The sequence below is a fragment of the Camellia sinensis genome, chromosome 3, assembly GCF_055761805.1.
Source record: "Camellia sinensis isolate YWXY chromosome 3, ASM5576180v1, whole genome shotgun sequence".
NCBI classification, from domain to species: domain Eukaryota; kingdom Viridiplantae; phylum Streptophyta; class Magnoliopsida; order Ericales; family Theaceae; genus Camellia; species Camellia sinensis.
The window spans coordinates 216,541,381-216,566,500 of NC_138963.1; the positions used below are offsets into that span (position 1 = coordinate 216,541,381).

General features: G+C 29.0%; 1 protein-coding gene across 1 annotated transcript; it reads right to left on the reverse strand.

Annotated features, from left to right (window-relative positions):
* Positions 1-21,409: 21,409 nt before the first annotated feature.
* LOC114270672 (V-type proton ATPase 16 kDa proteolipid subunit) lies at positions 21,410-25,108 on the reverse strand. The gene is made up of 3 exons (XM_028212237.2): positions 23,588-25,108; positions 23,155-23,440; positions 21,410-21,856 (listed from the first exon to the last, which is right to left on the reverse strand). Exons 1-3 carry the CDS (start codon positions 23,664-23,666, stop codon positions 21,724-21,726), a joined length of 498 nt encoding a protein of 165 aa, XP_028068038.1. The 5' UTR covers positions 23,667-25,108; the 3' UTR covers positions 21,410-21,723.
* Between the last annotated feature and the right edge of the window lie 12 nt (positions 25,109-25,120).

Below are 25,120 nucleotides of genomic sequence, written 5' to 3' on the forward strand. Positions count from 1 at the left end.
ATTCAGAGATAGGAGATTCAGAGATTCGGAGACCGAATGTATGTATGTATATGAATTTGTGTATATTATATACATAATTTTATATATGATTATGGATGTCTATATATGTATACATATGATTCCAAACCCCTTGTATATATGTATATGATTCCAAGCCCTAAACCCTATATTTATGTATGATTCTAGTATGTATATATATATATATATATATATTTCTTGAGAAGCCATGTCTAAGAACAAAACCTATGCCAATTAAACAAAACCTGAAGTGAGTTTGTGCTGCGTTTTTTTTTTTTTCTTTTTTAAAAAAATAGAAAATTAGAAGAAGAAAATAAACATACCTTCATCTGCCTCTTAGGGCATGTTTTTTGTATATAATGGGTTTATTTTTTGTGGGCTAAAAAAAGAATAGGTTATTTTTTGTATTAGTTTTTGATTTTTTAGCTAATGTTTCAAATTTAACCAATATAGATAAGAGTTAAATTAATCTTTTTATTTTTTTATTTTTATATATGATTATGGATGTATATATATATCTATATATATGATTCCAAACCCCATGTATATATATGATTCCAAACCCCAAACCCTCTATTTATGTATGATTCAAGTATGTATATATATATATTGAAAAGCCATGTCTAAGAACAAAACCTGTGCCAATTAAACAAAACCTGAAGGGGATTTCTGCTGCGCTTTTTTTTTTATAAAAAAAATGGAAAATTGGAAGAAGAAAATAATCATACCTTCCTCTGCCTCATAGGGCATGTTTTTTTGTGTTGAATGTGTTTATTTTATGTGGGTTGAGAAAAGAATGGGTTATTTTTTGTATTAGTTTTTAACTTTTTAGCTAATGTTTCAAATTTAACCAATATAGATAGGAGTTAAATTAATCTTTTTATTTTTTTATTTTTATATATGATTATGGATGTATATATATATCTATACATATGATTCCAATATGGATGTATATCTATATAACAAGGAATGGTGGTTTTTGAATTTTGACGGGACTTTTGTTCCTTTGTCAAGATGTGAACCCTTAGATTAATTCAATCCAATAGCTCAAAAATGTCCAAGAGACAAATTATCTTTCAATAGTTGAGATTGTTTGTTGACATACATCCTAGATGATATACATTTTCTCCTCATGTTTCTTCTTTCCTTCCATCCCTTTCTCTTCAGCTCTCTCTCTCTCTCTCTCTCACACACACACAAACACACACACACATTCAAAATTCAAAATTGCGTTGTCTCCTTCATTTCTCACTCTTAGAGCTCACTCTCCATCTTCAATCTCACTAGCAGCAGTCATGGCCTCAATCTCATTAGCAGATCGGCCACTTCGCTGATGGTGGGTTTGTTGGGTGCTCTGTTGTACAAAGGTAATACTCTCATCTCTTTTTTAAGCAGTTTTTCAAAGTAAAGGTAATACTCTCATCCCTTTCTTAATAGATTATTGATTGTATATATATTGATTATAGATTTTTTTTTGTTTTTTTCTTTGAAACAACAGAAATCATCAATTGATCATTAGTAAAATCAAACTGTGAGTATTGTTTTTCTTTAATTTTCTAGATGCATTGTTGATTTTTCTTATTCATACATATTATCTATATATATATATATATACACACACACATATATGAAGAGTTGGTTGGGTTCCACGAAACCCATTTACTTTGATTTTGTAGGAATTAGTGGGACTATTGTATTGAGTTACTCTCTTGAATGGTTGTTGTGCCATTACTATTGTTTGGTTGTTACAAAAATGTTTGATAACCATTCTATCTTCCTTACTTATTAAGTGTTTGATAAAATGTTTCAATGGAATTTACACACACACAAATTGACTTTAACAAACACCACACACCACACACATTGGTAATTTTTATCATAAAAATTCATAACTTTCTTATGACGTGCATTTTTTTTTTTTTTTTGACAAATAAACAAACTTTATTAATATGACGTGCATCCTTTTAAGAGTGGACATTATTAATTTCCCCCAATATATTAGAAATCAATACATGATAAATCAATATTTAGCCAAGAGAATGCATTAAAAATATATATATTCAAAGAATAAGATTGAAACCTTAAACAAATAAATTATGGATTTGATGGGTATGTTGGATGCTCTGTTCTGCAAAGTAAAGGTAATACTCTCATCTCTTTCTTAATAGATTATTGTATGTATATATATTGATTACAGTTTTTTTTTGTTTTTTTTTTCTTTGAAGCCATAGAGACCATCAATTGATCATTAGTGGAATAGAGCAAGAACAATTCCCAAAATCAAACTGTGAGTATTGTTTTTCTTTAATTTTCTAGATGCATGTAGGATTTTGGGTATACTTTTATGGGTTTTGTTGATTTTTCTTATTCATATATATTATCTATGTATATATATACACACATATATATGAAAAGTTGGTTGGGTTCCACGAAACCCATTTACTTTGATTTAGTAGGAATTAGTGGGACTATTGTATTGAGTTACTCTATTGAATGGTTGTTGTGCCATTACTATTGTTTGGTTGTTATAAAAATGTTTGATAACCATTCTATCTTCCTTGCTTATTAAGTGTTTGATAAAATGTTTCAATGAAATTTGCACACACACAAATTGACTTTAACACACACCACACACATTGGTAATTTTCATCATAAAAATTCATAACTATCTTATGATGTGCATCTTTTCTTTTCTTTTTTGACAAATAAACAAACTTTATTAATATGATTTGCATCTTTTTAAGAGTGGACATTATTAATTTCCCCTAATATATGAGAAATCAATATTTAGCTAAGAGAATGCATTAAAAAAAAAAAATTTCAAAGAAAGATTGAAACCTTAAACAAATAAATTATGGGTTAGAATTAAAAAAATAAATTGTACAAAAACAAATCAAACCTGAACTTGGGCTTTTTGTACAAGAAAAGCAATTGTCAAAATTGACCTGACCTACTTTGATCAATTTGATAGAGATAAAGTCATTTTCATTCATTTTTTATTTTTTCAATCTCATTGATCAGAAGTTTCATATGTATATACTTTTATGGCATTCGAAGAATATTCAATAATTTTTCAAGTGTGATTTAATTATTATTTAATGTTACAAGTCTATTTGACGAATTAATTTTTTTGTACAAATTTCTTTTCCTTTTCCTTATTGTGATTTAAAATTTCTTTTCCATTTGTCAGCTTTGAATTTATCTGTGAATAGAATCAGTAATAAACTTATATTTTCCCTACAAATTTGGATACTCTGTTTTTTGTCATCCCATCATCCCCACTATCACCAACAAAGCTCTCAATCTCTGTCAAATCAAATGGGGGTTAAAGAAAGAAATTGGTTTCATGTTAATATCCATTTTTATTTCATGTTAGTCAAATGGGTTGAGGATTGTTAACACTAAATTGGTTAATGTGAACATTAAGATTAACCTGACTGTTAACATTAAGCTGAAAATAATATAGATGGTCATATTTTTTACTCATAGTTTCTAATTAGACAAAATATTTTTGGTATTTATTGAATATTTTTGTATTTACTTAAGCTTTATCTAGAACGTCATTTAGTGATGATTTGCAGAATGATGATGAATTATGTTGCATAACAGATGTGAGCAGTGATTTTGTTTTGGGATACTGTTCTTTTACTTTATTATTATTATTATTATTATTATTATTATTTTGAGAAGTGCTCTTCCTGATTTTTGATTTTGGATTTGGTGCTCCTTCATTTGTAAATTATTTTCCAAAATAACCCTAGTGTTTGGACTCAAGAAATTGGATTTACTATAACCTAATTTGAAAACTTGATTAAAATTAACTTTAATCTATTTTAAGTAATATTATTTTTTATTTTTTATATATTTTTCATAAAAAAAATTAATTTTTAATTAACTTTTCAAAATATTAAAAAAGGAAGCTGTATTCTCCGGAGTTCGGTCCCTCCACCACACCGCACGTGTTTGATTTGACCCCGATCGAAGAAACTTGGGCTAGAAGAACTATCTTGTCGATCCACGTCAAGGATGACGATATTCGTGGCCTTAACAAAAGAAAATAAAATAAAATAAAAACGCGGAGAAATTTAGGCCTTGTTTGACATATTTTTAAAAAGTCAAAAAATTAAAAAATTATTATGTTATTTACATCACATCATCTTATTTAAATCATATCACTTCTCTACAGTATTACTTCAAACCTAACTTATACCTAACCCACATTTTATAAGAAAATTAAAAAATGCACTTATTTAAAAGGGTAAATTACACTGACACCTCCTGAGCTTTATATTTATTACAGTTCTCCCTCAGTTTTGGAAATTACATCTTCTCCTAAGGTTTAAAGTTTCATTATAGACTCTCCCTTCAACCCTTTAATTTTTTTAAATACTAATTTTACCCTCACGTTTTGAAAATTACATTGACACCCCTCACATTTTAGAAATTACAATCCTCTTCCTAAGGTTTAAAGTAGTATTATCAATTGCCCCATAGGTTAGTATTAATTAGAAAAAAATTAATTGAAAAAAAAATTAATTGGGAAAATTTTTAAATTTCTGTTTAAAAACCAACGTAAACTCATTTTTTGAATTTACATTTTTTTTTCTCAAATTTACAAACTGGGACAACCATTTATAAACCAAAAAAATTATCAAATAAGTTTTTATGACAGTTTTTAAAATTTTTGTAAATAAAAATTGAAAACAAAATGGTTACCAAACAGGTTTCAGATGGTAAAATATTGTAAAATTGACAAATAATTAAATAAGTTACCAACGTAAGAAATGACTTATTAAAAGATTCTTAGGCTATGTATGGTTTGATTTTTAGAATTTTTTAAAAAAAATTAAAAATTAATTGGTTAAAAAATAAAAAATATTTATTATTTTTATATAATTTTTATCTTTCGAGTAATTAGAAATAATGTTTTACAAATTAAATTGAAACAGCCATACGAATATATATAATTTGTCCAAAAGTTAAAATGATAATTATTTTTTACCCTTAAACGATAATTATTTTTTATTTTTTATTTCTTAACCAAATTAATTTTTAATTTTTAAAAAAAAATTCTAAAAATCAAACCATACATAGCTTAAGAATCTTTTGATAAGTCATTTCTTATGTTGGCAACTTTTTTAATTATTTATTAATTTTACGACATTTTTACTATCTGAGGCCTGTTTGGTAACCATGTCGTTCTTAGTTTTCAATTTATATTTACAAAAATTTTAAAAACTGTCATAAAAACTTGTTTGATAATTTTTTTGGTTTGTAAAATGTTGTCTCAGTTTGTAAATTTGAGAAAAAAACTTAAATTCAAAAAATGAATTTATGTTGGTTTTTAAACAGAAATTTAAAAATTTTACTAACAAAATTTTTTTCAATTAATTTTTTCTCAAATAATTTTTTTTTCAAATAAATTTTTTTTTTCAATTATTTTTTTTCCAATTAATTTTTTTTCCAACTAATACTAACCGAGGGGTCAATTGGTAATGCTACTTTAAACCGTAGGGAGAAGATTGTAATTTCTAAAATGTGAGGTGTGTCAATGTAATTTACCTAGTGAGGGCAAAATTGGTATTTAAAAAAATTAAATTGCTGAGGGAAGAATCTGTAATGAAACTTTAAATCTCAGGAGAGAAGATGTAATTTTCAAAACGTGAGGGGAGAACTGTAATAAATATAAACCTCAGGAGGTGTCAATGTAATTTATCCTATTTAAAACATCCCTAACCACCCCTTATTGGAGGAGTTGAAATTATTGATAATCAAAAATAAGTAAATAAATTATAAATATGTACAATTTAAAAGAAATTATTCAATCAAATAATAAAAAATAAGTAAAGTATTTCACATCAAAATAAACAAAACCTTCACACAAGTGTTTTGTGTGTGTCATAATTGTATTTTTAAGATGTTTTTACTATACAATCTATTTAACAAAACAACACAGTTTTTTTTTCTTGATGGGACTTCTATCCCTTTGTCAAAATATGAACCTTTGGATTGAACTTAATCCAAGGGCTCACAGTGTCACACTCTCCATTTTCAACCCACACCCTCTCTCTCTCTCTCACACTCTCATCTCTTTGTTTCTGGTTTATGATTTCAAATTTTGAAATCAGGCCTCCCTTCTCTCTCTCTCTCTCTCTCTCTCTCTCTCTCTCTCTCTCCATCAGACGTGCTACCCTGTCGAAGCCCAACCCTCGCCGGTGATCAAACCCCAAACCCCTTGTTAGTCTCTTCACTTTCTCTCTTCCTCCCTCCCTCTCTCCGCTATCCTAATCGTCATCGTCTCTCTTCCGATTGAATGGAGCCATTATATATATGATTCAGAGATAGGAGATTCAGAGATTTGGAGACCGAATGTATGTATGTATATGCATGTGTATATTATATACATAATTTTATATATGATTATGGATGTATATATATGTATACATATGATTCCAATATGTATGTATATATATATATATATGGATGTGTATATATCTATATATATATGATTCCAAACCCTGTATATATATATGATTCCAAACCCCCTGCATATACATATGATTTCAAACCCTAAACCCCACATTTATGTATGATTCCAGTATGTATATATATATATATATATTTCTTGAGAAGCCATGTCTAAGAACAAAACCTGTGCCAATTAAACAAAACCTGAAATGAGTTTCTGCTGCCTTTTTTTTTATAAAAAAAAATGGAAAATTGGAAGAAGAAATAAACATACATTCTTCTGCCTCTTAGGGCATGTTTTTTGTGTGGAATGGGTTTATTTTTTGTGGGTTGAGAAAAGAATAGGTTATTTTTTGTATTAGTTTTTGATTTTTTAGCTAATGTTTCAAATTTAACCAATATAGATAAGAGTTAAATTAATCTTTTTATTTTTATATATGATTATGGATGTATATATATATATATATATATATATATATCTATACATATGATTCCAAACCCACTGTATATATATGATTCTAAACCCCAAACCCCTATTTATGTATGATTCAAGTATGTGTATATATATATGTATATATTTATTGAAAAGCCATGTCTAAGAACAAAACCTGTACCAATTAAACAAAACCTGAAGGGGATTTCTGCTGCGTTTTTTTTTTTTATAAAAAAAAATGAAAAATTGGAAGAAGAAAATAAACATACCTTCCTCTGCCTCATAGGGCATGTTTTTTTGTGTTGAATGTGTTTATTTTCTGTGGGTTGAGAAAAGAATGGGTTATTTTTTGTATTAGTTTTTGACTTTTCAGCTAATGTTTCAAATTTAACCAATATAGATAGGAGTTAAATTAATCTTTTTATTTTTTTATTTTTATATATGATTATGGATGTATATATATCTATACATATGATTCCAATATGGATGTATATTTATATAACAAGGAAGGGTGGTTTTTGAATTTTGATGGGACTTTTATCCCTTTGTCAAGATGTGAACCTTTAGATTAATTCAATCTAACAGCTCAAAAATGTCCAAGAGACAAATTATCTTTCAATGGTTGAGATTGTTTGTTGACATACATCCTAGATGATATACATTTTCTCCTCATGTTTCTTCTTCCCTTCCATCCCTTTCTCTTCAGCTCTCTCTCTCTCTCTCTCTCTCTCTCTCTCTCTCTCTCTCTCTCTCTCTCTCTCACACACACACACACACACACACATTCAAAATTCAAAATTGAGTTGTCTTCTTCATTTCTCACTCTCAGAGCTCACTCTCCATCTTCAATCTCACTGGCAGCAGTCATGGCCTCAATCTCATTAGCAGATCGGCCACTTCACTGATGGTGGATTTGTTGGGTGCTCTGTTCTACAAAGGTAATACTCTCATCTCTTTCTTAAGCAATTTTTCAAAGTAAAGGTAATACTCTATCTCTTTCTTAATAGATTATTGATTGTATATATATTGATAGATTATTGATTGTATATATATTGATTATAGATTTTTTTTGTTTTTTTCTTTAATGCCACAGAAATCATCAATTGATCATTAGTAGAATCAAACTGTGAGTATTGTTTTTCTTTAATTTTCTAGATGCATTGTTGATTTTTCTTATTCATATATATATTATCTATATATATATACACACACATATATGAAGAATTGGTTGGGTTCCACGAAACCCATTTACTTTGATTTAGTAGGAATTAGTGGGACTATTGTATTGAGTTACTCTCTTGAATGGTTGTTGTGTCATTGCTATTGTTTGGTTGTTACAAAAATGTTTGATAACCATTCTATCTTCCTTGCTTATTAAGTGTTTGATAAAATATTTCAATGGAATTCACATACACACAAATTGACTTTAACACACACCACACACATTGGTAATTTTCATCATAAAAATTCATAACTGTCTTATGACGTGCATTTTTTTTTTTTTTTGACAAATAAACAAACTTTATTAATATGATTTGCATCTTTTTAAGAGTGGACATTATTAATTTCCCCCAATATATTAGAAATCAATACATGATAAATCAATATTTGGCCAAGAGAATGCATTAAAAATATATATATTCAAAGAACAAGATTGAAACCTTAAACAAATAAATTATGGGTTTGTTGGGTATGTTGGATGCTCTGTTCTGCAAAGTAAAGATAATACTCTCATCTCTTTCTTAATAGATTATTGTGTGTATATATATTGATTACAGATTTTTTTTGTTTTTTTTTCTTTGAAGCCATAGAGACCATCAATTGATCATTAGTGGAATAGAGAAAGAACGATTCCCAAAATCAAACTGTGAGTATTGTTTTTCTTTAATTTTCTAGATGCATGTAGGATTTTGGGTATACTTTTACGGGTTTTGTTGATTTTTCTTATTCATATATATTATCTATGTATACACACATATATATGAAGAGTTGGTTGGGTTCCACAAAACCCATTTACTTTGATTCAGTAGAAATTAGTGGGACTATTGTATTGAGTTACTCTCTTGAATGGTTGTTGTGCCATTACTATTGTTTGGTTGTTACAAAAATGTTTGATAACCATTCTATCTTCCTTACTTATTAAGTGTTTGATAAAATATTTCAATGAAATTTACACACACACAAATTGACTTTTACACACACATTGGTAATTTTCATCATAAAAATTCATAACTATCTTATGATGTGCATCTTTTTTTTTTTTTTTTTGACAAATAAACAAACTTTATTAATATGATTTGCATCTTTTTAAGAGTGGACATTATTAATTTCTCCTAATATATGAGAAATCAATATTTAGCCAAGAGAATGCATTAAAAAAAAAATTCAAAGAGCAAGATTGAAACTTTAAACAAATAAATTATGCGTTAGAATTAAAAAAATAAATTATACAAAAACAAATCAAACCTAAACTTGGACTTTTTGTACAAGAAAAGCAATTGTCAAAATTGACCTGACCTACTTTGATCAATTTGATAGAGATAAAGTCATTTTCATTTATTTTTTATTTTTGCAATCTCATTGATCAGAAGTTCCATATGTATATACTTTTATGGCATTCGAAGAATATTCAATAATTTTTCAAGTATGATTTAATTATTATTTAATGTTACAAGTCTATTAGACGAGTTAATTTTTTTGTACAAATTTCTTTTCCTTTTCCTTATTGTGATTTAAAATTTGTTTTCCAATTGTCAGCTTTGAATTTATCTGTGAATAGAATCAGTAATAAACTTATATTTTCCCTACAAATTTGGATACTCTGTTTTTTGTCATCCCATCATCCCCACTATCACCAACAAAGCTCTCAATCTCTGTCAAATCGAATGGGGGTTAAAGAAAGAAATTGGTTTCATGTTAATACCCATTTTTATTTCATGTTAGTCAAATGGGTTGAGGATTGTTACCATTAAATGGGTTAATGTGAACATTAAGGTTAACCTGACTGTTAACATTAAGCTGAAAATAATATAGATGGTCATATTTTTTACTTATAGTTTCTAATTAGACAAAATATTTTTGGTATTTATTAAATACTTTTGTATTTACTTAAGCTTTATCTAGAACATTATTTAGTGATGATTTGCAGAATGATGATGAATTGTGGTGCACAGCAGATGTGAGCAGTGGTTTTGTTTTGGGATAATGTTCTTTTACTTTATTATTATTATTATTATTATTATTATTATTATTATTATTATTATTATTATTATTATTATTACTTTGAGAAGTGCTCTTCCTGATTTTGGATTTGGTGCTCCTTCATTTCTAAAAGATATATTTTGCTTATGGTGATTCTTTTGAATATATTTATATATTTTTTGTTATTTTTTGGTATATATCTAAGAATGTTTCAGTTGCAGTAAGAGTGCTTCAAAGTTGAAAATCACTTCCAATTTAATTGCTATATTTACATTTATGGTAATTTGTATATGAAGCATTGTGTTTGTAGTCTTATATATTTGAATCATTTCTTTAAATTTGCTTAATAGGTTCACATTAGAGAGCTTGAGGAAGAAGTGAAACTTCTTAACAACCTTTCGCATCTGAACATTGTGGTAAGTATCTGATTTGCATTCTTACTAAAACATTTTAACGTTTCCTTTTGTTGGTCATCCCTTAGAAAACAATTCAAATATCTTTCTGTGCCTATCCATAATTCTTCAATAGGTAAGGTATAACTTCTAATTTTTGGTTGTAATAATAGCATTCTAATGATTTGAGCACATGCAAGTTTGTTCAAATATAAGTGATGATCCTTGCCACCATACATAGAACTTTAAACCCAAATGAAAGTATAATTTTTCAAGGCAATTAAAATCCATTGGGGTTTCTGTTTTATAATTTGTTGTGGTATTGCTTTGTTTTCACTTAAAATTCATTGGCTTTGGTCTGGTTTCCTTTGCTTATATAGAGTTATGAGCCATTATATTTGTTTTGATTTTTCTGGATAATTAATTCTTTTCTTTTATCCACCAATGTCGATAGCTATTATGGGCAGTTTGGAAGTTGATTTCAATAATTTTCCATGATTCTTTGATTTTGAAGACCAACACATGCTCTACATAGTTGATTTGTGGTGATTCTCTCTCTCTCAAGATTTATATTTAATGGGTTCAATAACTTTTTCGTGGTGAGCACCCAAACTTAGATTTTTAGATATATTTTTCATGTGAATGGGTTGTTATTTCGTGCTTTTATTGGCATATTAGTATGGGATTTTGGGATTTTTAGTATGTTGTTATTGCATTATTGTACAAAGAGGTTTTCATTTGAACCTTTCTCACCTTTATTTTTTTCCTCCAATATTTAATGTACATTTGTAATCTCATCATACACCACCAATTGAGCCCACGTGTGTTTGGATTTTGTTTTAGGCTGAAGATTCATAATGGAATGATTCCCACTCACTCCCACGCTTATCTTAGTTATTTCTAAATACAATGGAAGCAATTTCAAGTTGAGGCATGAGTTATAGATATAAAAGGTAAATTCATGACTTAATTTGTTATATACTTATAGAAGTTGAGTTGGAATTTTTATTTACTAAGATTTCAAATTCATGATTAATGATTAATTTCAAGTTTTTATTCAAATTCAAATTCATGACTTAATTTCAAGTTTTTATTTACTTATAGAAGTTGTGTTAATGATTAATATTTGAAATTTTTTTTTCCAATTAATTGGTTTTGAATTTCATAACTTAATTATTTGGATTTGTAATATCATCCAGTTCAATTTTTGATTAATCTCATTAACAAAAGTATTCTTATTTACATAGAATCCTCTAATTGGTTGTTTAGATTTTCATCATTATTAGTTGGTTTAACAGAGAAGCCTTCTATTTGTTAGCCTGCTTTCAATTTGATTTCCAAATTCTATTTTTTTTCGTAGTGTAATGATTTAACTATGTTCATTGTGAAATCTAATCTCTATTTGTTCTTGGTATTATTGATTGGTAGGTTATTGATATTGACATAAAGCAGTGCATCTTTAGCTTAAATTTTATATTATTAGTTTGACATCTGCATATGTGTGTGGTTTTGATTGATTGCTTGAATTAGATGGTTTGACTCTTGATCAAAAGAAACTAACAAAATGCATAGGAAAACATAGTGCAATAGCTCATATCTTTGTCAGATTGATTCAATTCAGTTAAATTAATAGTATTGGATAATAGTAAAATGAATATATATTGTCTTTTGGGTATAAATAGGACAGTTTCATGATTTTATTGTAAATTTTATCATTTTTACTTGAATAATCAAATGAAATTGGGAAGTTTGAACTAAAAAGTTTTGTGGATGGGGCTGTTTTGTTGAGTATTGCTCATTTGGGACATTTAATTTTGTTTTTGCATGTAACTTTTGTTATTACGTGATTTTGAATAGAGCTTTAATAGAGTTGTTAATAGTTGTTGATTCACTTCCTCCCTCTCTCAACTAAATCTCAATTTGCTTTTTAATTTTTAATTTTTAATTTTTATACTGGTTTGGTTTTGGATTCAGTTTGTGTGGAATTCAAAATATAAATTTGTTATTTTTTTAAGTTGAATTGAAGGTGCGAGATGTTGTGGTCATGACTGAAATTTGGTTTTGGAGTACTTGCACCATTGACTGAATTTCATCATAACTTTTCTAGCATTTTCTACTACTTATTTGGTTTCATTTGTGGGTTTTTGATTAGATCACGTTTTTTATACAAGCGTGATTATGCTAATTACATTTTTTTTTTACTTGAACACAGAATCATATTTGAACTATTATTTTTTTCCAAGTGGATTTGGCATAACTGGTAGTTTTGCCCTCTTTCCTAAATTGTGGAATTTAAGTTTTTATCATTAAGTTGATCATTAAATTGTAATTTGTGAACTTTATCATTTCTTATTTCAAAATTTTCTTTGTTAACATCTAGGCGATGACACTGGATGTTTAGTTCAAATATCAGTTCAGTTTTTAATTTGTAGTTCCTAATGTGCCATTATGGAGTAACAAGAAGATTTCAGAAAAATTATAGAGTAACAACCATTTGGGTGCTTTTTGAATGGCTAAGTTCTCTCTCTCTCTCCGTTTCTCTCTCTCATGTAACTCAGCTACCGAAATCAAAGTTGGGTTGATGTTTATCAGTTTGATACAAAGGAATTAATAATGTTGACATGCCCAATAGCCACTGCACCCACTTAGTCTTTCCTCTTTGCCGGTATGTAAGCACTACTTCTTCAAATGGCTCTTCTTAAAATACCACTCTCCACTCCTCTTTAAAATTTTCTCTGATTTTTTTTTTTCTTTCCTCCTTCTATTGTTCATTTTCATCACTTGAATTACAGGCTGTTAGGTGATGGAATATGCAAGTGGGTGACATGGATTGCACAATTGGGAGACAACGCGTATCTAACGTAAAAAGCCTTTTCTTTTTACTGTCTTTCCTTTTTTAAACACTATAAATGCATACACATATGTATGCGTATAATGTAATTGATAGAATGAATTTATTTAACGTAAATAAAACAAATGGTTCCATTTGAAATATATTTGTCTGTGAGATTGTAATTCCCTTTGAAAGATCAACTAGATTTGCAAATGGATCTTTTGATCTTTTTCAAGCATCACGCATTTATGGTGGTGTGCTATTGGCAATAAGAAATAATCAGATCTAAAATGCATATAGAGATGTTGAATCAAGTTTAAAGTGGGACTACACTTGAGGCTATACATATAGAATGCATGATTATTTATTTTTTGGTTTCAAATTAATTCATGAACTATATGTATTAAGTAAATCTCTTCTGATTTCATGTTGTAATTATAAAGTAAAAGGACAAGGGAGTTAAAAATGATTGTAATTGTCTATATGTATATATTGAAAGTTTCGTATACACTGTGATACTGAGTTTAACTTTGAATATGAAGAATTATTAAGGGATTGAATAGATCATAACTACAATGTGGTGAATTTTTACCAGTATGGAAGTGCTACATTAGTTTGTCTTAACTTTTATTTTTCATTGGTCAAAATGTATTAACTTGAATGTGATTTTTTGTTTTTTAAAAACTTAGAGTGCCGTAGGCACGGGTCATCCACTAGTAAAAATACATAGGAGGTGTTTGGGAACTTTTGACATTGGCTATTTTAGCGTCAAATTGTAAAAAAACCCAAAAGCCTCAAATTGTCCCGCCTAATTCAAAAAAAAAAAAAAAAGAAAAAGAAAAGCAGCGGCTGTCAGCAGCAGACAGCCTACACTGTCACTAACAGTGTAGGCTGCAAACAGGTAAATGACCATTTTACCCCTATAGCTCAATTTTGAAAAAAAATAAGGTTAGGGACAAATTTGTCATTTTAATCTTAAACATCATTTCAAACACATTTTTTAATACAACAATCAACCAAAAAATTTAACCAAACTTCCCAAACACAAAAACTAAAATAGTCTATTAAAATAGTCAAAAAAATTAAAAATCTAAAAAAAAACCACTTTCCAAACATCCAAGTAGAGTCACAACAGTGGCCCTTTATTTCACTCATTTACAATTTAATTTCTCTTAGAATTTATCATTACAGTTACTCAAATGTAAATATGTAGAATTTAAAAGAAATTATTCAATCTTATAATAAAAAATAAGTAAAATATTTCACGTCAAAATAAACAAAACCTTCGTACAAGTGCTTTGTATATGTCATAATTGTATTTTTCAAAATGTTTCTGCTACACAGTAAAAACACATAGAGTCACAACAGTGACCCCTTATTCCACTCATTTACAATTTAATTTCTCTTAGAATTTATCAATACAATTACTCAAATGTCTTTTTTTTATCCCTCTTCCTATAACCTTCTACAATTATTGAGAATAAAAGTAAAATAATTACAAATTATTATAATTAATTTTTCATTCACTCTTTGATAATTTTAAGCAAATAAATATTTGTTGTTTACCTACAAAACAGAGGTAAAATTATTGAGAATAAAAGTAAAAAAATTACTAATTATTATAATTAATTTTTCATTCACTCTTTAATAATTTTAAGCAAATAAATATTTGTTGTTTACCTACAAAACAGAGGTAAACGTAAACCCACTTTACATGCATCAACGTTTCAAATAAAAATCCAAAATAATGAAACAAAAATTACCTGAAAAGTTCACTTTAGAAATTTATATACCATGATTTATTTATTTATTTATTTTTATAGACCGGTGAGTGCCGTTTATTTGAAAACATTTTTTATGAGATTCTATTTATAATATTACTATGTCATATTAAGACATTTTCACCTTTATTGATTGTTGGGTTCATTTTTTTGTTTTGTTTTTGAAATGTATTATATTTTTCAAACATGATTAATACAGTATAAAGAAATAAAAATTTAATATACTTTTTTCAAACGTGATTAGTGTATTTTCCAAACGTGGCCCAAATAAAAAAGTTTTTAATATAATTTTTCGAAACGTGAAACGTACTTCTTCCAAACATGGTTAGTAAATTTTTCAAACGTGGCTAATACAGTAAATCACATGAGCAAATGTGTCAATTTCTATTCAATGCGACTTCCGTATTCATTAAACTAAAATTGGGACTAATTGATCCACAAGTTCACCTTTTAAATTTATTGATAAATCACAACAATAATGAATATCATTGAAAGAATCAATTAAAAATAAATAACACTAACTTTTTAAAAAAAACTCCATCACGCCCATCTGAAATCTGAAATGGGTCGGGTGGAACGGGTCAATGATCAATGTAAGCAACGGCAACGGCAATCTCACAATATAATATAAAAGTCAAAAACAATATATTTACTTTAATTTTAATCTTTTAGCTCGCTTTAATTCATATATATACGTTAGCCATGACGTAGATGGAGGTCGCAACTAGCAAGAAATGCAATAATGAGGCCCAAATCATTTGGAGAGCTCCGTTTTTATTTGTTTTTATTTTTTTATAATCAAATGTCTAGATTAATTAACACATATTTCGATTAATTTTGAAATCTTAAAATTAATGACCGAACAAAACTCCAAAAGTCCTAAAATTTGAAACGTTCACTTTTCGTAGAATTCAGACTTAAAATCTCTTATTTGGTAATTCTTTTGATTGCCTTCGCCTCCTATTCAGTCAAATCTCTTAAACTATTCAGAGAGCTCTTTACCACACTCTCTCTCTCTCTCTCTCTTAAGCTTTCTTCAAAATGGCGTGGTGTCAATTGGGAGAGCATTCATTCATCTCCTTCTGATCCCCAAGGTCTCCCCGAGTTCAAGCTCTTTGTGTTGCATTCATCTCCTTCTTCAGCCTTGAGCTTATATTCCAATTTCTTACTATCATTTCCCGAAATTTGTATCAGCTTTTGAATGATTAGCCTTTGTTTGGGAAGATGGGTTGGGTAGGGTTTTGGGCTATTCACAAAAAGACAAAGTGACTGTTTGGCAGAACTTAAAAGAAGGTTATTTCAGCTTTCAGCTTAATCTATACTATATATATAATCAAATGTAGTGGTTTTGTCAAAAATCTATAAATATTCATTCCTAAATTCTCATAATTTTTAAATCATCTCTTTCCTACATGGCAACCCTTTTTGATTGTCTTTCGTGTTTTCTATTTTCCTCAATTTTCTATTTGTTTGATTAATTAAAATGAAAATTAATTTCATGGCTTATGGATAAATATTTGAATTTCAAAATTCCTCCATATAGATAAACATATAAAAACTAATAAATAATTTATGAAAATTAATTTCATGGTATACAGATAAAGATAAAAATTAAATACTTAATTTCATAACTTATAGATAATTTAAAATTTCTTCCCATAAATAAGCATATAAAAATTGATAAATAATTTATAAAAATTAATTTCATGGCCTACTGATAAAAATAAAGGTTAAAAAATTGATTTAAAAAAAAAATTACTCATATTTTTTGCCCTTCACTTTGTACTTTAATTAATTTCATTATAAATAAATATATAAAAAAATCATAAATAATTTATGAAAATTTATTTCATGACATCTATACTATATATATAATCAAATGTAGTGGTTTTGTCAAAAATCTGTAAATATTTATTCCTAAATTCTCATAATTTTAAAATCATCTATTTCCTACGTGGCAACTCTTTTTGATTGTCTTTCGTGTTTTCTATTTTCCTCCATTTTCTATTTGTTTGATTAATTAAAATGAAAATTAATTTCATGGCTTATGGATAAATATTTGAATTTCAAAATTCCTCCATATAGATAAACATATAAAAACTAATAAATAATTTATGAAAATTAATTTCATGTTATACAGATAAAGATAAAAATTAAATACTTAATTTCATAACTTATAGATAATTTAAAATTTCTTCCCATAAATAAGCATATAAAAATTGATAAATAATTTATAAAAATTAATTTCATGGCCTACTGATAAAAATAAAGGTTAAAAAATTGATTTAAAAAAAAATTACTCATATTTTTTGCCCTTCACTTTGTACTTTAATTAATTTCATTATAAATAAATATATAAAAAAATCATAAATAATTTATGGAAATTTATTTCATGACATTTAGATAAAGATAAAAATTTTAAAAATTATTTGAAAAATAATAATTTCATGACTTATAGATAAATAAACAAATAAGAATTGATAGATAATTTATAAAAATTAATTCCATGGTCTACAGATAAAGATAAAGATTAACTAATTGATTTACAAAAAAAAATTAAAATAATAAAATTTAGATAAATATATGATTTGTTAATCCATATCTATCAAAAACATATCTGTCTAAATCTTTATTTTGGTTTACTTATATTTTTTTTCTCCTTTTATCACATATTTTTTTTTTTTAGTTTGAATTTTTTATCTTGTGAAATACTCTTATCTATAACTTCTTATCTCCTCTTAACCTAATCCTCATAATTTTTATTATTTGTTATTATCTACCAAGTGATAAAGATATATATAAAAAAAGAATGGTTGGCTATGAATAAGAAGAGTATTAATAATTAAATAATGAAAGCTGTATGGGAGAAGGCAATACAAAAATCTCACAAAATTATTTTCCGTCACTATATTTATCCAAGGTAATAATTTGATATTCTTTCTTTTAATTTTTAAAAATAGTTTACATTAGATCATTGCTATGTGTTTTTTCTTTTTTTTTCTTTTTATTTTTTTTATAAGATTGTCATTTGTTATAGTATTTTTTCAATCTCATCTCTAAATTTTCTCTTTGAAATTTCTATTTTTTAATAATAAAGTTTAGAACTAATTTCTTATCAAATTTGTTTTCTTGGTGCTTATTTTATTGAAAGATTGAGACAAGTAAAACTTTCATATGATATATGAAATTAATGAATATAATACAAAGATGGTAGAGAAAGACTACATATTTGTTGATATCTTTCTTTTATTATTAGTTGATTTATTAAATTATATTATCAATTTAGAGCCCATATGATTTAATACAATGTCCATGACTTTAGTTATATTCGACCATTTTGTTGTTGAGTAACCTATATAATTTTTTTTTTTTGGGTATATAATGATTAAAGCTATCATTTGTTATATTTCTTCAAATACAATTCAAATAATTTGTCATCATTTTTTTTTATAAATAAAATGGATTAAACTATTTTCTTATATAATTTTTATAATCCTACGAAATTCTTATATTGATTTTTTTTTTAAATATTGTAGAAACTATGCAAGTATTATTCAAGTTATGGAGAATGATTACTTACAAATTATAATTAAAAGTTGAGATTTATTCATAATTTGGTCCCACAATAATAATATAAATCATTGATTTAAAATAAGTAAATTTACGATAACTTATACAATTTATTTCTTTTAATGCTTTGTTTTTGTTTTTGTTTTGTTTGTTTGTTTTTTTTTTTTTTTTTTTTTTTTTTGCATGACACTATAGTCTGATACAAATTATTTATGTTAGCAAGTGATTGTAATACTATTATCCTAACAATCTTTATAATTAACAATTTTTTATGTATATCAAATTTTTATTGTGAAATTTTGTAGATTAATTATTGTTAACATCAACCAAGATGGCCTAACATCATGGCTTGCTGCTATTAAAATATAATTCAAGATTAGAATAATTTATATATCACACAAAATGTATATAGTTTATTTTTCCATGCATCGCACGGGTTACCGCTAGTTTAAACTATTTTGATGTGTTTGGTTTAGCTTATAGCTTATAACTTTTTAGAAGTCAGAAATCAGCTTATTCTTTGAGTGGGGCAGGAGATGCTTAATTTATAAATCAGAAATCAGCTTATGTTCATAGTTATAAGCTATAAGCTGTTTAGGCATAAATTATAAGCACTTTCCCACAGCTCTACCAAATAGGGCCAAAATAGACTTTTTAATTCAATAAGACAAAATATTACATCTAACCCATAATTATTATATTTTTTTCTCACAAAAAGTTACAAAAGCCAAAAAAAACCTTCCCAAACAAGACTTTTTAGTCCTAAACTAAAAAAGTCAAAAAATCAACTCACTTTCCAAACAAACCCTTAGATGTAAATTATTTTGAACTCAATTTGTAAACTCAACTTGTTTTTGAATTCATGTGGATTTTCCTGGACATAGCTTCCAGTAAGTTTCACAACAATTGTTTTACAATAAATTAATCAAAATTTTGTTTTAGCATAAATTTTGTAAGGAAAAACGAAATAAATAAATAAATAAATAAAAAGCTCTTTGTTTTATATAAATATGTGCATTAGCAGGAAAATTACCCAAACAAAATAAATAAATAAATAAAATTATTTGAATTTTGAATTGGAAGAGAGAGTTTGTAAATAAAAAGAGAAATGGATGGAAATAAGTAAATGTTTAGTCATTTTTCTCTCCATTTTTTTCTTTTCCTCCATATCCCTCATTAAATTTAAGATTCAAACATAACTTTATTTTATTCAATTTTTCCTTCTTGTTTCTTTTCTGTACAAGAATCCAATTTTCAAACAAAACTTTGAAGATACGAAAATATACATGAGCATAAAATTAGAAGAGGGAAAAAAATCCAAATGGGTGGAACAAAAGAATTTCAACCACGTAAAGTAGGTCAATGAAATATTTCAGAAAATCATGATCATCTTGAATGCTTCAGGACTGAGCCAGTTTCAACCACCTTCAACTTTCTTTTTTTTCTTGGTTTTTGTATCTCAAGGTAAATAGGTCGCCTAGACGTGGGCTTGATTATAATTCTCATGTATTCCACCTAAAGGGACAAATTTTTGTGTGCCAATAGGTATCATATTTAAACTATTATAACAGCTACTCATATTTAAACTATCAGTACCCCCAAAAAACGAGTCCGGATTCTAGACCGCCCTACCCGGCAGCCGTTTCCAGCAGCCCCCAAAACGACGTCGTTTTGGGGGCAAATTTTCAAAAAAAAAAAAACGCAGAGGGAGGAAGGAGAGGAAGAGGGAGGAAGGAGGAGGGAGGAGGAGGAGGAGGAAGGGAAGGGCCGGACTGGAGGGGGCCATAACCAGTGGGGGAGGAGGAGGAGGAGGAGGCGGAGGCGACGGCGGTGTAGCTGCGGCAACGGCGGTGCAGCTGCTGCGACGATCGGATGGCTGCGACGGCCGGCGGCGAGACGATGAGCTGCGATGGCGAGCTCGCAGCCTCCTCCCTCCTCCTTCCTCCCTCTTCTCTCTCTCCCCTCCCCTCCCCTCCCCTCCCCTCCGGTTTCGAAGAGAGAGAAAGCAAGAACGAAGAAGAAGAAAAGAAAAAAAAAAAAAAAGAAAACAAAACAAAAAACCCCAAAACGACGTCGTTTTGGGGGGCTGCCGGGTAGGGCGGCCGAGGATCCAGATTCCCAAAAAACTACTAAACAGGCCGTGCCTAACTGCTTTTTGGTTAAACAGACTTTCATACTTCAAATGTTAAAGCTGATACACGTAAAATCAAATCAAACCAAACCATCGGGGTGCGCGAAAACTTGTCCAGACACCGGTTATCCAAAAATAATATATAAAAAATAAAATAAAATAAACCAAACCAAATAAACAGCCCAGCATTGTAGTGCACACATACTAGCTGGGAAGCTCTGAATTCAAAAGGAGCTCAACAAATGTCAGCTGAACCAGCAAACTAGTAACCATATAAGCCTTTTCATTCTATGAACAACCTGTATCGTCTATGGTGTCAACATGCCCCAATAACATCCATGCGCGGTAGCTAGTTTATCATATCATGTCCACATGCCCCAATAACATCATTGACAAAGTAAAAGATTGATGGGGAGACCCTCTACAAATCGTTGTTTTTCATATATACCAACAAGCCATGACAGGATTCTAAGTCAATATTCACAAAATAAAGATAGCAAGACAAGCCTGTATATGCAACAATTACTTGAACCAAGCATAAGGAAAGAAAAAAATACTTGACAAATACGGTACCAAGGAAGCTGGAGAAACAATACAGGCAATAATTAATTCTAGCCAAATTCAAACTGATTTGTGAAACAGAGTATCCATAAAACGAAACAGTACAATATTATTTAAAGAGAGAACAAAAAGCTAATCTACATTCTACCATTAGCACATACCAACTACCCAATCCATCTCACCAAGCAATGCAGAACCAAATAGAAAATTTTTGAATCAGAAGACACTCCCTCGACTGAATTTCAATTTTGACTGGAGAGAACATCAAAATAATTCTTATCAATAGCAACAAACCAAACCACCATCACCACCACCACCAACCAGAATGCCCTATTTTAGTCCGCTCTCGATTGACCAGCTCGAGAAGACAGAATAATGCCGACAATGAGGCCATAAAGAGCAAGCGCTTCAGCAAAGATGAGAATGAGGATCATCCCAACAAAAAGTTTTGGCTGCTGAGCATTGGCTCTGCAAGGTACATTCATAGAATCAGAAAAAGTACTATATACTACTAAAAGAAAATAAACAATACAACCATCAAAAATCAAGTACCACTACCAAATCAATTTAATTAATTTAGGCTAAGCATTACATGGAATTCAAAGAAAGATATGACACAAAATAATCACATCCACACAAGCACACACACACACACAAAAAAAAAAAATCCCAATTCACAAGGAACAAGCAAGAACAAGTGCAAGCAACTACAAGAATTGAAACTTTGTTTACATACGTTTGCCAATAGAACAGCAACATCATTCATTTATGCTAATGTATGGCAAGATCTCATTGTCACCCCAATTTAAATGGTTGTGCAAGCTGTAATAAAAATAGTTTATTCTAATTACAAGTCCAATTCATGTCAATCCTCCCATTCCTGTTCCACATGACCTGCCACCTTAGCACCACTGAGGGGATGGACTCACAACCATACCCGAACAATCGACTCAAGACTTGCACCCTGATGCCACATAGTCTGCCTAGGTTGAAAGCAAAGGGCCTAGGGAGGACTCCTAGAGTTGGTGCTTTGGCCATGGGACACCCAAGTGACCCATGACCCTTCGAAGGATCACCAGTGACTTGCTCATTGATGGCTAGAGTTGACAGATCATCAAAGTTACTCGGTTGAACCCTTTGGGGTGAGCCCACTTGGACCAGCCTTAAACATGAGTGAAGCCTCTTTGACCAAGTTAAGGATGAGTTGGCCTCCATGGTCCAACTCTTCCATAAAACGAGGTCTCCGATTCCATACAACACGCCAAGAATACTCTCCATCTTATGGGCTCTCCTCTCTCACTGCCACACACTCTCTCTCCCTCCACCTCTGGTGGTCATGTGCCATCTTAGTAACTATCATCTTCCCAGAATGCCATTACTAGCCACCTAATCACATATCTTCATACCCACACTCAATTTCATAAACACCAAGCAACCAAAGCATTCTGAATTCCCCCATTACGAAGAATAACAATAAGTTGAAGAGAAAAGCAGATAAAAAAATCCTTTTGGGAATCATAGCATGACACCAACTGTAAAAGATCTATACAAAACAAATATAACATAACAAATTATAAAGTCAGAGCTAAACCACCAGATTTAAATCAAGCATCACTCAGATCATTCATTGCATAAAAATTGCAAATATTATAGGGTACAAAATCACACCAGCAGTTAGACTTCCAGTTGATTCAAGCACGTCCGAAATCAATTTAACAAAATGAATCCTCAAACGAATAAAAACAGAAGAGAGAAAGAGAGAGTACCTAACACCGGCATCGCCGACGATACCAATAGCCATACCAGCAGAGAGGCCAGCGAGGCCACAAGCAAGACCAGACGAAAGATGAGCGTATCCATCAAAAAGGTAATAAGATTTGGCTTTAGGGTTAATCCCAGTACTGATAATGACAGCAATGATCAATCCATAGATACCCAACACACCAGCCATAACCACGGGCACGATCGACTTCATGACCAGCTCCGGCCTCATCACACCCATCGACGCCACTCCAACTCCGCTCTTCGCCGTCCCATACGCAGCGCCCATGCCTAAAACACCAATAAATCACACATACGCATACATATCATCATCAATATAAACACGAATTTATGCATACATATAATAATTGAAATTTACAGATGTGATGAGATCAATAGTGGGGAATCAAAGATTGGGGATTGGAATTGATTACTTACAGGAGAAGACTAAGGCAGCTGCAGCGCCGAGGAAGCCGAAGAAGGGTGCAGTTTCATCGCCGCTGAACGTTGAAGACATTTTTAGTTTTTCTGGTTGTTATTTGCAGGGAAATCGATCAGATCAGATCTGAGAAACTCGTTTGATAGCCCTTCCTTCCTTTTCGTGTCTATTCCAATTCCAATTCCAATTCCAATTCCAATCTCGGCACCGAAATTTATTTGTTGGTACACGTTAAATTCACGAATGAGTAGCAAGTGACTTTGATTTTTCCTTTTTTTTATTTGCAAAAACCTTTTATCATGTTTATTATTTTTTTATCAGCCGTAATACACCTCGTTTGAAAAGTGGATTGTTTTAAAAGGTTATTTCATTTTATTTTATTTTTAATTATTTATAATTGAATTTTTTTATAATTGAATATAATATTTATAAGAAAAAAATAAAATAATTATAAATTTGATGTAACATTCTATTCTGTTTTATTGACTATTTTGACATATTTTAAAAAGTGATTTAAAAGTCACTTTTTAACTTTTAATCCACTTTATTCTTAACTTTTAACTATCTTTTCAAAATACCCTTTAAGTTATTTTATCTTTTTATAAATTTTAACTTAAAAAGCGAAATTGTATCTTTGCCAAACAAGGCCATAGTAGTCCACGGTTGGAGTTGATTTTTCAACTTGATGTGGTGGATATAGATGTTTCCGGTAAAAACATGACAATCACAAGAAGTAATTATCAAGTAGCAGCCGAATGTGACTGTCTATGACCCAAGGTAATTGTTGGCCACTAAAATTGATGAAGGAGGTGGCCTGGTTGGATGTAATGGTCAGTGGTGATGATGATCACTAAGGGATGGGAGAATAAAAATATACTTCCTAAATAAATGTAACTATTTTTTGTGATTATAAAATTATTTACAATTTTTTAATAATAAATAGAGACCAAATGTTACAAAACAAATTAACAATTAGTTTTATCCACATTAGCATGACTCTTAATTTGTTGATTCTCGTACAAATTACCAATTGACATAAAAATAAATAAATAAGAGTCTATCACTTGGTATAATGATTTAGGAATCTCAAACATTTGTATCCACAAATGTGAGAAAATTTGAATTATATAATTTTAGATAAAATAAATTCACAATTAATTCAAATTTTTCGACTTGGAAAAATTAATTCTGATAGATCTCTTATTTTTACGTATACATAATTATTTTATTTTAAGATCAGTAATAGGAACATAATTCAAGATTACATTTTTATTAACAGTGCGATTTGAGGTTGTTTGTGTTTTCCTATGCGAAAATCGCACTAGTCTTAAAATCAAGTTATCATTAATAGTAAACTCCACTTTTAAAATTTAATAATTTATATATACATAATGAACTAGCCTATTTGACATGGATTTTTGAACTATATGACCAAAGTGTTTGAGATAAGCAGGTCAGATTGGATTAACAATTCCACGAATTTCACAAATCTTGTTTGGCTAAAACCAAAAAAAAAAAAAAAATTGAGTATG

Bases quoted from the DNA above. Each gene is read 5' to 3' on its own strand.
- LOC114270672 (XM_028212237.2), bottom strand. From the start codon at position 23,666: ATGTCTTCAACGTTCAGCGGCGATGAAACTGCACCCTTCTTCGGCTTC. The intron at 23,441-23,587 runs GTAAGTAATCAA...TTGGTGTTTTAG, and splicing joins AGCTGCCTTAGTCTTCTCCT to GCATGGGCGCTGCGTATGGG. The intron at 21,857-23,154 runs GTACTCTCTCTT...TGTACCTTGCAG, and splicing joins GTCGGCGATGCCGGTGTTAG to AGCCAATGCTCAGCAGCCAA.